The 12,805-nt window shown below is 56.0% G+C and overlaps 1 protein-coding gene across 2 annotated transcripts; it reads left to right on the forward strand.

Moving 5' to 3' along the window:
* The first annotated feature begins 709 nt into the window (after positions 1–709).
* Positions 710–10,984, forward strand: STMN4 (stathmin 4). Of its 2 annotated transcripts, none has more exons than XM_050972972.1 (6): positions 710–1,199; positions 1,969–2,025; positions 5,710–5,805; positions 6,966–7,171; positions 7,276–7,467; positions 9,131–9,570. In XM_050972972.1, the coding sequence occupies exons 2-6, from the start codon at positions 2,013–2,015 to the stop codon at positions 9,257–9,259; spliced, it is 636 nt and encodes a 211-aa protein (XP_050828929.1). In that variant the 5' UTR covers positions 710–1,199; positions 1,969–2,012; the 3' UTR covers positions 9,260–9,570. The 2 variants fall into 2 exon arrangements, with proteins under 2 accessions (XP_050828929.1, XP_050828930.1); XM_050972973.1 differs by lacking the exon at positions 9,131–9,570 and adding an exon at positions 9,584–10,984 and having other exon boundaries at positions 716–1,199.
* Positions 10,985–12,805: the final 1,821 nt, after the last annotated feature.

Below are 12,805 nucleotides of genomic sequence, written 5' to 3' on the forward strand. Positions count from 1 at the left end.
GAATGGGATCACCTGTTTGGGAATGGGATTGTGTGGCTGGGAATGGGATCATCTGGCTGGGAATGGGATTGTGTGGCTGGGAATGGGATCGCCTGTTTGGGAATGGGATCACATGGTCAGGAATGGGATCGCCTGGTCGGGATTGGGATGGCCTGGTCAGGATTGGGATCATCCCATCCACGCCGGGATTTTGGGGTGACAGATCCCCAGCCACGGCTCGCTCCCACTGGGAACAGGGCAGGGAAGGAATCCCCTCCTCCAAACCCCTGGAAAATCATCTCCATCCAGGCGGGAGCGGGGCTGGGCCCCTCCCCTCCCATCCAGCTGTATCCATAGGGATGGATCCCCTTTTCCCACCCATTCCGGCTCTGGTGGGCGATGCCCACGTTTCATCCCGTGGGAACGCCACGTGAGGGCTGGGGAGCGGGCACGGAATGCCGGCGGATCCCAGGGAAAAGCAGGATTTGGGGTGGGAATGCCGGAGCCAGGGAATCGCTCCCAGCCGGGTTATCCATGGATAACCGGAATTGGAGCATCCCCACCAGCCTTGCCTGGAAAAGTGGATCCCAGCTGGATATTCCCAGATTTTCTCCCCGTTCCCACCCCCCCCCAGCAGCCTCTGGGTTATTTTTGGGATTCCCAGGGCAGATCCCAGCAGGATTTGGGGAGGAGGGCTGGGATTTTATCGGGATTGGTGGGGCGTGGCAGGGCCCTGGAATTCTCCTTCCCTCGGGAGCTGCAGGGATTTAAGGATCCCTGTTTTATGGGAGGGATTTGGGGATCAAAACCCGGGAATAATCCCCAAATCCCACCTCGTTCCATCCTTTGGAAGGGAGTCTCCACATTTCCACACCCAAAAACCCTGGGAATGGGGAACAGCCCAGATTATCCCGGTTTTCGTGATTCCCAATTTCCGTTCCAAGCCCTGGGGGTGGAGATCCTAGGAATGATCCCAGTGGGATGCGGGAGAGGATCCCGGAGCATCGGGAAGGGGGGAGCTGAGGACTGGGAATGTTGGGATACGAGTGGGGGGAATTGGATGGGGAATTAGGGAGGAGTCCAGGTGTGTCCAGGCGTATCCAGGTGTGTCCTCACACCTGTGGATTAGGAATGTGGAGCTGAGAAGGGCTGCGTGTGCCAGGAATATCCCACGGGATGTGTGGGATCGCAGTGTGTGCCCATCCCATCCCGTCACTCCGGTGTGTTCCTGCCCCATTATCACATCCCATCTCATCCCACCCCGTTATCCCAGTACATTTCCATCCCATCCCATCCCATCCCATCCCATCCCATCCCATCCCATCCCATCCCAAATCATCCCATCCCGTTATCCCATCCAACCCCATTCCATCACTCCAGTGTGTTCCTGTCCCATTATCCCATCCCATCCCATTATCCCATCCCATTCCATCCTATCCCATCCCGTTATCCTTTCCCATCCCATCCCATCTTCATCCCATTATCCCATCTCAGTATCCCAGTGAATTCCCATCCCAAATCATCTCATCCCACCCCATTATCCCAGTACATTTCCATCCCATCCCATCCCATCCCAAATCATCCCATCCCGTTATCCCATCCAACCCCATTCCATCACTCCAGTGTGTTCCTGTATCCATTATCCCATCCCATTATCCCATTATCCCATTATCCCATTCCATTCCATCCTATTCCATCCTGTTATCCTTTCCCATCCCATCCCATTATCCCATCCCAAATCATCCCTTCCCATCCAGTATCCCAGTGCATTCCCATCCCAAATCATCTCATCCCACCCCGTTATCCCAGTACATTTCCATCCCATCCCATCCCATCCCATCCCATCCCATCCCATCCCATCCCATCCCATCCCATCCCATTATCCCATTATCCCTATATCCCATTATCCCATCCCTCCATCCCAGTGAGTTCCCACCATCCCATTCCCAGGACCCCCCCACTGACCCCATCCCTCCCTTCCCTCCGCAGGCCCAGCATCGCTCTTCCTGCAGAATTCCAAGGATTTCCTCGCCATGACTCTGGCCGGTACGCCACCCCAACCCCCCCCCCCCCACTCCCGGCACCCCAAACCCATCCCGAGGTGTCCTGGGCTCATCCCAACCCTGGAATTCTCCCCAAATCCATCCCGATGGTGACAAACCAGGATCGACGGCCTGGGACAATCCCGAGTCATTCCCAAGTTTTCCCTTTGCACGTCTGGATCCTCGGCTCATCCTGCTTGGAATGTCTGGGGCTGGCCACCATCCCGATCCCAATCCCTTCCCTGGGAGGTGGAAATTCCCAATCCCTCGAATCCCGATCCCATCCTGTCCCTGGAATGTGGAATTCCCCCCATCCCTCTGATCATGATCCCCATCCCATGCCTTCCCTGGGATGTGGAATTCCCCCCATCCCTCTGATCCCAATCCCATCCCTTCCTTATAATGTGGAAATTCCCAATCCCTCTGATCCCAATCCCACCCCTTTCCTGGAATTTAGAAATTCCCTCATCCCTCTGATCCCAATCCCATCCCGTCCCTGGAATTTGGAATGTCCTACATCCCTCTGACCCCCATCTCATCCCTTCCCTGGGATGTGGAAATTCCCACATCCCTCTGATCCCAATCCCGTCCCTTCCTTGGAATGCGGAATTCCCCCCATCCCTCTGACCCTGATCCCCATCCCATGCCTTCCCTGGGATGTGGAATTCCCCCCATCCCTCTGATCCCAATCCCGTCCCTTCCTTGTAATGTGGAAATTCCCAATCCCTCTGATCCCAATCCCACCCCTTTCCTGGAATGTGGAAATTCCCTCATCCCTCTGATCCCAATCCCATCTCTTCCCTGGAATATGGAATTTCCCAATCCCTCTGATCCCGATCACGTCTCTTTCCTGGAATTTAGAATTTCCCCCACCCCTCTGATCCCCATCTCATCCCTTCCCTGGGATGTGGAAATCCCCAATCCCTTGGATCCCGATCCCATCCCTTTCCTGGCACACGGAATTCCCCCCATCCCTCTGATCCTGATCCCGATCCCATCCCTTTCCTGGCACCTGGAATTTCCTACATCCCTCTGATCCCGATCCCATGCCTTCCCTGGAATTTGGAATGTCCTACATCCCTCTGATCCTGATCCCATCCCTTTCCCCGGCACATGGAGCTCCCTCATCCCACTGATCCCAATCCCAAACTTTTCCTGGCCCATGGAGCCCACTCATCCCTCTGATCCTGATCCCACCCTTTCCTGGCACTTGGAATTCCCTCCATCCCTTTTCCCCCATCCCAACCCCATCCCCTGGCACATGGAGCCCCCTCATCCCACTGACCCCAATCCCAACTTTTCCTGGCCCATGGAGCCCCCTCATCCCACTGACCCCAATCCCAAACCTTTCCTGACCCATGGAGCCTCCTCATCCCTCTGACCCTGATCCCAAACTTTTCCTGGCACATGGAAATCTCCCAACCCCTCTGATCCTGATCCCAACCCTTTCCTTGTCACATGGAGCCCCCTCATCCCACTGACCCTGATCCCAAACCTTTCCTGATACGTGGCAGCCCCTCCACCCCTCTGATCCCAATCCCACCCCTTCCCTGGCACATGGAAGTCCCCCAAACCCTCTGATCCTGATCCCACCCCTTCCCTGGCACTTGGAAATCCCTCCATCCCTTTTTTCCCAATCCCAAATTTCTTCTGGCACATGGAGCCCCCTCATCCCACTGACTCCAATCCCAAACCTTTCCTGATATGTGGCAGCCCCTCCACCCCCTGATCCCAATCCCACTCTTTCCCTGGAACATGGAAGTCCCCCAATCCCTCGGATCCTGATCCCATCCCTTTCCCAGCACCTGGAGCCTCCCCATTCCTTTTACTCCAATCCCAGCCCTTCCCTGGCATGGAGCGACTTCCCCAGCCCCTCTGACCCCAATCCCAAACTTTTCCTGGCACTTGGAAATCCCTCCAACCCTTTGTTTCGCAATCCCAAACTTTTCCTGGCACATGGAAATCTCCCAACCCCTCTGATCCTGATCCCAACCCTTGTCACATGGAGCCCCCTCATCCCACTGACCCCGATCCCAAAACTTTCCTGATATGTGGCAGCCCCTCCACCCCTCTGATCCTAATTCCAAATATTTCCTGACCCATGGAGCCCCCTCATCCCACTGACCCCGATCCCAAACTTTTCCTGGCACTTGAAAATCCCTCCAACCCTTTTTCCCCAATCCCAAACTTTTCCTGGCCCATGGAAATCCCCCAACCCCTCTGATCCCAATCCCAAACCTTTCCTGGCACAAGGAGCCTCCCTCATCCCACTGACCCCAATCCCAAACCTTTCCTGATACGTGGCAGCCATTCCACCCCTCTGATCCCAATCCCACCCCTTCCCTGGCACTTGGAAATCCCTCCATCCCTTTTTCCCCAATCCCAAACTTTTCCTGATGCATGGAGCCCCCTCATCCCTCTGACCCCAATCCCAAACCTTTCCTGATACGTGGCAGCCCCTCCACCCCTCTGATCCCAATCCCAAACTTCTCCTGGCCCATGGAGCCCACTAATCCCTCTGATCCTGATCCCACCCTTTCCTGGCACTTGGAATTCCCTCCATCCCTTGTCCCCCATCCCAACCCCATCCCCTGGCACATGGAGCCCCCTCATCCCTCTGACCCAATCCCAAACCTTTCCTGAGATGTGGCAGCCCCTCCACCCCTCTGATCCCAATCCCACTCTTTCCCTGGAACATGGAAGTCCCCCAATCCCTCGGATCCCGATCCCATCCCTTCCCCAGCACTTGGAGCCTCCCCATTCCTTTTACTCCAATCCCAGCCCTTCCCTGGCATGGAGCAACTTCCCCAGCCCCTCTGACCCCAATCCCAAACCTTTCCTGGCACTTGGAAATCCCCCAACCCCTCTGATCCCAATCCCACCCCTTCCCTGGCACTTGGAATTCCCTCATCCCACTGACCCCAATCCCAAACCTTTCCTGATATGTGGCAGCCCCTCCACCCCTCTGATCCTAATCCCAAATTTTTCCTGGCCCATGGAGCCTCCTCATCCCACTGACCCCAATCCCAAACTTTTCCTGACCCATGGAGCCTCCTCATCCCTCTGACCCCGATCCCAAACATTTCCTGGCACTTGAAAATCCCTCCAACCCTTTTTCCCCAATCCCAAACTTTTCCTGGCACATGGAAATCTCCCAACCCCTCTGATCCTGATCCCAACCCTTTCCTTGTCACATGGAGCCCCTTGATCCCACTGACCCCAATCCCAAACCTTTCCTGATATGTGGCAGCCCCTCCACCCCTCTGATCCCAATCCCAAACTTCTCCTGGCACATGGAGCCCCCTCATCCCTCTGACCCCGATCCCACCCCTTTCCTGGCACTTGGAAATCCCTCCACCCTTTTTTCCTCAATCCCAAACTTTTCCTGACACATGGAATTCCCCCAGCCCCTCTGATCCCCACACCTTCCCTGGCACTTGGAATTCCCTCCATCCCGTTTTTCCCCCATCCCAACCCTTTCCCCGGCCCACAGAGCCCTTCCATCCCTCTGATCCCACTTGGAATTCCCTCCATCCCTTTTCCCCCATCCCAACCCCTTTCCCGGCCCACAGAGCCCTTCCATCCCTCTGATCCCACTTGGAATTCCCTCCATCCCGTTTTTCCCCCATCCCAACCCTTTCCCGGCCCACGGAGCCCCTCTGATCCCGATCCCGACGTCTCTTCCCAGCCTACAAGGAGAAGATGAAGGAGCTGCCCCTCGTCTCCCTCTTCTGCTCCTGTTTCCTCTCGGATCCCCTCAACAAGCCGACCTACGCCTATGAAGGTGGGAACCCCATTCCCAACCCCGGGAATTCCGGGATTTCTGGGGAGCTTCGACCCCTCCTTGGCATGAGTGGGGTCACCCTTGGACTGAGCACAGCAGATCCGGAATTTCCTGGGAATTCTGCACAAGGATGGGTTGGGATCTGGAGGGGTTTGGGCAGAACCAGCCCCCTCAGCTCTCCCAAATATTCCTAGATGAGCACCATGGATGGGTTGGGATCCAGGGGAGCTCTGGGAGCTCCTCATTCCCTCATCCCATATCCATATTTTTCAGCTCCAGGTGATTCATCCCAATCCATGTCTGGAGGCCATGGAAGAGCCTTGGGGGGCTCCTCCAGGTTATCCTGGGGGATCCACACTGGAAAAGGGATCATGGTCCCATTCCCACTTCCCAAAGCAGGGAGAGATGGAGAGACAGGGACATTCCCAACCCCCAACTCTCCCAAATATTCCCAACCCTATCCCATGGATGGGTTGGGATCCAGAGGAGCTCTGGGAGCTCCTCATTCCCTCATCCCGTATCCATATTTTTCAGCTCCAGGCGATTGATCCCAATCCATGTCCAGAGGCCATGGAAGAACCTTGGGGGGCTCCTCCAGGTTGTCCAGGGGGATCCACACTGGAAAAGGGATCATGGTACCATTCCCACTTCCCAAAGCAGGGAGAGATGGAGAGACAGGGACATTCCCAAACCTCAGCTCTCCCAAATATTCCCAGCTTGGATCCATGGATGGGTTGGGATCCAGAGGAACTCTGGGAGCTCCTCATTCCCTCATCCCCTATCCATATTTTTCAGCTCCAGGTGATTGATCCCAATCCATGTCCAGAGGCCATGGAAGAACCTTGAGGGGCTCCTCCAGGTTATCCCAGGGGATCCACAATGGAAAAGAGATCACGATCCCATTCCCACTTCCCAAAGCAGGGAGAGATGGAGAGACAGGAACATTCCCAACCCCTCAACTCTCCCAGATACCTCCAGCTGACCCCCATCCATGGGAATCCCAAAATTTCCACCTCACTTCCCACATCCCTGAACCCCAGGGATGCATTTGGGCTAAATCTGGATGAAACTCACGAATACCCGGAAAGGCGGAGTTGGGAATCCCGGAATGGGAATTCCCGGCGCTCATTCCGCACCCTTTTCCCCTCCCACCCACCCAGACACGGTGGACCTGACCTGGTGCGTCATCTCCGACATGGAAGTGATCGAGCTCAACAAACGCACCTCGGGCCAATCCTTCGAGGTCATCCTGAAGCCGCCGTCCTTCGACGGAATTCCGGAATTCAACGCCTCCCTGCCCCGGCGCCGCGACCCTTCCCTGGAGGAGATCCAGAAGAAGCTGGAAGCGGCGGAGGAGAGGAGAAAGGTGGGTGAATTCACCCGCTCCCGTTTTTGCGTTTCCCGTTTTTTGGGTTTGGAAGAGGTGGCTTTATCCCGGGAATGTCCCCGTGGTGTCCCCCCCTCATCCAGTACCAGGAGGCGGAGCTGCTGAAGCACCTGGCGGAAAAGCGGGAACACGAGCGGGAAGTGATCCAGAAGGCCATCGAGGAGAACAACAACTTCATCAAGATGGCCAAGGAGAAGCTGGCGCAGAAGATGGAATCCAACAAGGAGAACCGCGAGGCCCACCTGGCGGCCATGCTGGAGCGCCTCCAGGAGAAGGTGGGTGCTGGAGGAGGGCTTGGGATCAGTCGGGATATTCGGGATGCTGGTGGCTCTTGGGGTGGCACCATCCAAGAGGGGATCCCGCTTCCCTTCCCACCCAAGCTCAGCGTCCCACTGGGATTGGGGGGTCCTGCCCGGGAGGATCCGTAGGCTTTGGAGAGGTCGGAGAGTTGGGATGTGGGTGTTGTCCATGGACAAGCAAAGCCCTCGCTTTTCCCGTGTTCCACCAAGGTGGGACTCGGAATCCCAGGAATCCCGGGATGGTTGGGTTGGAAGGGACCTTTAGGATCATCCAGTTCCACCCTCGGCAGCTTCCACCATCCCAGATTTCTCCAAGCCCCTTCCAACCTTTCCTTGGACTATCCCAGGTTTCTCCAAGCCCCTCCCAACCTTTCCTTGGACCATCCCAGGTTGCTCCAAGTCTCATCCAACCTTTCCTTGGAGTATCCCAGATTTCTCCAACCCCATCCCAACCTTTCCTTGGACTATCTCAGATTTCTCCAAGCCCCTTCCAAACTTTCCTTGGACTATCCCAGATTTCTCCAAGCCCCTTCCAACCTTTCCTTGGACTATCCCAGATTTCTCTAGCCCCACCCAACCTTTCCTTGGACCATCCCAGGTTGCTCCAAGTCTCATCCAACCTTTCCCTGGACCATCCCAGATTGCTCCAATCTTTCCTTGGACTATCCCAGATTTCTCCAAGCTCCACCCAACCTTTCCTTGGACCATTCCAGATTTCTCCAATCCCCTCCCAACCTTTCCCTGGACTATCCCAGGTTGCTCCAACCCCCTCCAAACTTTCTTTGGACTATCCCAGATTTCTCTGAGCCCCACCCAACCTTTCCTTGGACCATCCCAGATTGCTCCAACCTTTCCTTGGACTATCCCAGATTGCTCCAAGCCCCTTCCAACCTTTCCTTGGACCATCCCAGATTTCTCCAAGCCCCTTCCAACTTTCCTGGACATCCAATTTCCAACCTTCCTGGACTATCCCAGGTTGCTCCAAGCCCCTTCCAACTTCCTTGGACATCCAGATTTCCCAACTTCTGGACTATCCCAATGTCAACCCCTCCAACCTTTCTTGGACTATCCCAGATTCTCCAACCTATTCCTTGGACATCCCAGGTTCTCCAACCTTTCCTTGGACTATCCCAGATTTCTGCCCCCAACCTTTCCTTGGACTATCCCAGATTTCTCCAAGCCCCTCCCAACCTTTCCTTGGACCATCCCAGGTTTCTCCAAGCCCCTTCCAACTTTTCCTTGGACCATCCCAGGTTGCTCCAACCCCCTCCCAACCTTTCCTTGGACTATCCCAGATTGCTCCAAGCCCCTTCCAACCTTTCCTTGGACCATCCCAGATATCTCCAACCTTTCCTTGGACTATCCCAAGTTGCTCCAAGCCCCTCCCAACCTTTCCTTGGACTATCCCAGGTTGCTCCAACCCCATCCAGCCTTTCCTTGGACACTTCCAGAGATCCAGAGGCAGCCACCGCTTCTCTGGAATTCCATCCCAGCCACATCCCTGCCTCCTCCCTCGCACTTTTCCCACCTCCGGGCTGGCGGATCTTCCCCCGGTCCCTTCCCAGGGATCCGGCAGCTCCCCAGCTCCGCGCTGGGAGCCATTCCCACCCTTCCAGCCCTCTTCTCTCTCCCGAATCAGGTCTGTTCCCAACCTCCGCACGGAAAATCCCACCCTCACCACCTCCAGCTCCCTCCAAAACATCCGGAGCCCGCCCGGTGCCCTTCTCCGAACGCCTCCGTTGGGGCAGAGGCGGAGAGCGCCAGATAATGCCGGAAAATCCCAGCTAATCCCAGCTCCAAGGGGCTTCCCGGGACGGTTGACGTCTCCCTCGTAGCCAGAGGGCGAGGACAAAGTGTCCCCAAGTGCCACCAGCAGCCCTTAAAGTGACCCCAGGGGAGGAGAGGACGCTTGGTGACCCATCCGTGGCGTCCCGCGGGATGAACCTCGTGCCTTCAACCCCTCCGGAGCCGCTGATCCGTGGGGATCCCGGAATGCTGGAACCCGGCTAACGCGTCTTCCTCCTCCTCCTCCTCCTCCTCCTCCTCTTCCTCCTCCTCCTCCTCCTCCCCCTCCTCCTTCCCGATCCCACAGGACAAACACGCGGAAGAAGTGAGGAAAAACAAGGAGCTCAAGGAAGAAGCCTCCAGGTAAAGAGGCTCTGCTCGGACTGACAGCTCCGGGGAGGTGCCGGAGGCTTCCGCAGCTCCAAGGTCGGAATGGTGTGGGAATGGTGGACGTTCCTCTGCTTTCTTTGTTCGTGGATGTGACCAGTCGAGGGGTGAAGCCATCGGAGTCGTCGTCGTCGTTCCGGGGAGGGTGGGGAGGGAAAGGGATCGGGGCGGGATTTTTGGGATGCCCACCCCAGCGTGGCTCCCGCCCGTCAGCCAGGTCCGGAGGGGACAGCCGAGGGCTGAGGAGGTGATCCCGGGGAGAAATCCCGGGAATACGGAGCGGGTGGGGAGGGAATTGTGGGAAATGTGCGTCGTGTGTGACTTTAATTTGGTGCTGGGCAGGCAGGGCGGGGCGGGAATCCCTCCGGAGTCTTCTCCATCCAATCCCATCCCATCCCATCCGTGGGCTGCGGCATCTCTTGGTGTCCCTCCCTCCCTTGTTCCCGCCTGGATTTGGGATCTCTTCCCGAATTTTTTTTGCCCTTCCAGCACCGTTTTGGGAAAGGGGGAGAAGATTTTTTGCCCACCACCACCGTTGGAGGTGGTCAGGGAGTGAAATTCCCTCGCTCCAAAGGTTTTTTTTTTCCCAGCTGTTGGAGACGCCCGTGGTCCTTCCCGAGGGTGACACTGGAAAAGCCCCATGAATTCCCAAAGAATCTTTTTTTTGTAAGAACCTCCCAAAAAAAACCAATCCCGGTGGGAATTCTTGGGGGAAATCCCTCCTTTCCGGCTGGAAAACCAGAGCGGGGCTGTGGAGACCACGATGGAAGGGAATGAGGGAAAATTCGGGAAAAACGTGGAGGTGGGATGGAGCCCTGTGGAGAGCATGGAAAAATATCCATGGGAACCCCTCGGGGACAGGGGTGGCACCTCCTGGTGACACCAGGGAGGGTGAAAACCCCCCAAACATTCCAGGAGAAGCTTTTTTGGGAGCTGCCATGCCATTCCTGGGGGATCTTTGCCTGCAGGAAGGGCAGGGGGAGAAGGAAGATTGGATTTTCCAGGGTGGGAATTCCCTGCATTCCCAGCTGGAAGCGTTTCCCAGTGCTGCGGCACCTCCAAAATTCCAACCCGGGTGTGAACAGAGGGTTTGGGTCCGCTCTGTGTCTGGAACATTCCGAGCTCCGACCGGCTCCGGAGGGAATCACGGCTCTTTCCCGGTGCTGGGAGACACCCGGCCTGATCCCGGAGCCCCGGGGAGAATCCTGGGAAAGGGGGGAAAAAACGGGATTGGGGACGGATGGTGGCACGAGCTGTCCTTTTTTTTTGTACACAACGGATGTAAATAAAACTGCCTTGGCCTTTCCTTTGGTTTCCATGATCCCTGCGGTGATTCCCGTCTGGTTTTTTTCGGGATTGGGGCATCCCGGAGTCGGGAAAAAGAGGGAATTAGGGTGGGAGGCTGGGTTGTTTCCCCTCCCCCCACCCCCATTCCCCAAAAATCTGGTGGGGTTGGAAGATTTGGGAGTTCCAAACTCATCCCGTGAATTTTTCCCATCCCAGACCTGGAGCGGGGAGTTGGATCCCAATTCCATGGGATTTTCCACTGGGAAAGAGCTGGATGAGGTGGGATCATCCACCCATGGAATATCCATGGATTGGGAAAAACCCATCTGCTCTTCAGGGCCAGGAGCAGATCCCGGGAATTCCTGCTCCAGCTCCAAGGAGGAAGCAATCGGGAATGTTCCTCTCCCATCTTTGTTCCACTGGAAAATGGGAACAAAATTTAGGAGCAGCATTCCAGAGGGTCCAAAGTGTCCGGTCCTCCTGATCCAACCCTCTCTGATCCGGGATGAGGAGATCCTGGATCCTCCCTGATCCTGGGAATCTCTGAGGATGGGTGATTCCCACAGGTGTGGGATCAGACAAATCCAGGGAAAGGGGTTTGGGATTCCCTGTGGATGCAGCTGGAGTTCCCGTGGTGTCCAGGTGGGACAGGAAAAGAGGACATGGATCCATCCAAACTTCCTGAAAAAACCTGGGATGGTGGGAGGTGTCCCCGCCCATGGAATGGGAGCGTTGAGGTCCCCTCCCACCTCAAACCATTCCAGGATTCCAGGATGATCCCACTCCATGGCCTGAGGAATTCTGAGGAACGAGGATTTGGGGAATAATTTTTCTCCCGTTGATGCCTTCCCACCATCCCAGGCTGCTCCAACCTTTCCTTGGACACTGCCAGGGATTCCCTGGGAATCCCAGCCCAGCCAGGAATCCCTTCCCAAGATCCCACCATCCCAAGCTCCCCTTTCCCACTGGAAGCCATTCCCTGGCTCCTGCCCCTCCAGCCCTTGCCCAAATCCCAGCTCTCCTTTCCCTCTGGAAAAGGCTCCAAGGATTCCCTGCATCCTTCCCTGATCCAGCTGCACATTCCCAGCTCTCCCAGCCTGGCTTTGCATCCAGCCCCATCCCAACTCCTCCTGGAGAAGGAATTTTGGGATCCAGGGGCTTCCCTGGGAATTGGGGACTCCAGGCAGGGTCTCCCTTCCCTTCTCCATCCCCAAATCCCATAAAAATCCCTCAGGATGGATCCTGAGTGTCCTGGATCCCAGAATCCCGGGATGGTTTGGGATGGGATCCATGGACATTCAATCCCATCCCAGGGACACTTCCCACCATCCCAGGCTGATCCAAACCCACCCTGGGACACTGCCAGGGATCCAGGGATTCTCTGGGAATTCCAGCCCAGCCAGGAATCCCTTCCCAAGATCCCACCATCCCAAGCTCCCCTTTCCCACTGGAAGCCATTCCCTGGCTCCTGCCCCTCCAGCCCTTGCCCAAATCCCAGCTCTCCTTTCCCTCTGGAAAAGGCTCCAAGGATTCCCTGGAAACTTCTGGGATCCAAGACTTGGATAAAAGGGAGGAATTTGCCCCTAGGAAAGGAAGGATGGAAGGATTCACTCCGGATCAGCCCCGTGGGATTCCCAAGGTTTGGGAATCTCCAAGTTTAATAATTAATTAATCCATCAGATGGTGGATTAATATCAGTAATGGGATCATTAATTAATTAATTAAGCTGATTATTAAGTGGTTAATTAATCCCTAGGCAGGGTTTTGATCATCCAGGAAGGATCACGGAATTATGGCCGGTGATCCAACGGGAATGTCGGATCCAAGACACATCCGGGAGAATCTTGGGAATGCC

This window comes from Serinus canaria, chromosome 3, assembly GCF_022539315.1.
Source record: "Serinus canaria isolate serCan28SL12 chromosome 3, serCan2020, whole genome shotgun sequence".
In the NCBI taxonomy this organism is placed as follows: domain Eukaryota; kingdom Metazoa; phylum Chordata; class Aves; order Passeriformes; family Fringillidae; genus Serinus; species Serinus canaria.

Bases quoted from the DNA above. Each gene is read 5' to 3' on its own strand.
- STMN4 (XM_050972972.1), top strand. The intron at 5,806-6,965 runs GTGGGAACCCCA...CCACCCACCCAG, and splicing joins GCCGACCTACGCCTATGAAG to ACACGGTGGACCTGACCTGG. The intron at 7,172-7,275 runs GTGGGTGAATTC...CCCCTCATCCAG, and splicing joins CGGCGGAGGAGAGGAGAAAG to TACCAGGAGGCGGAGCTGCT.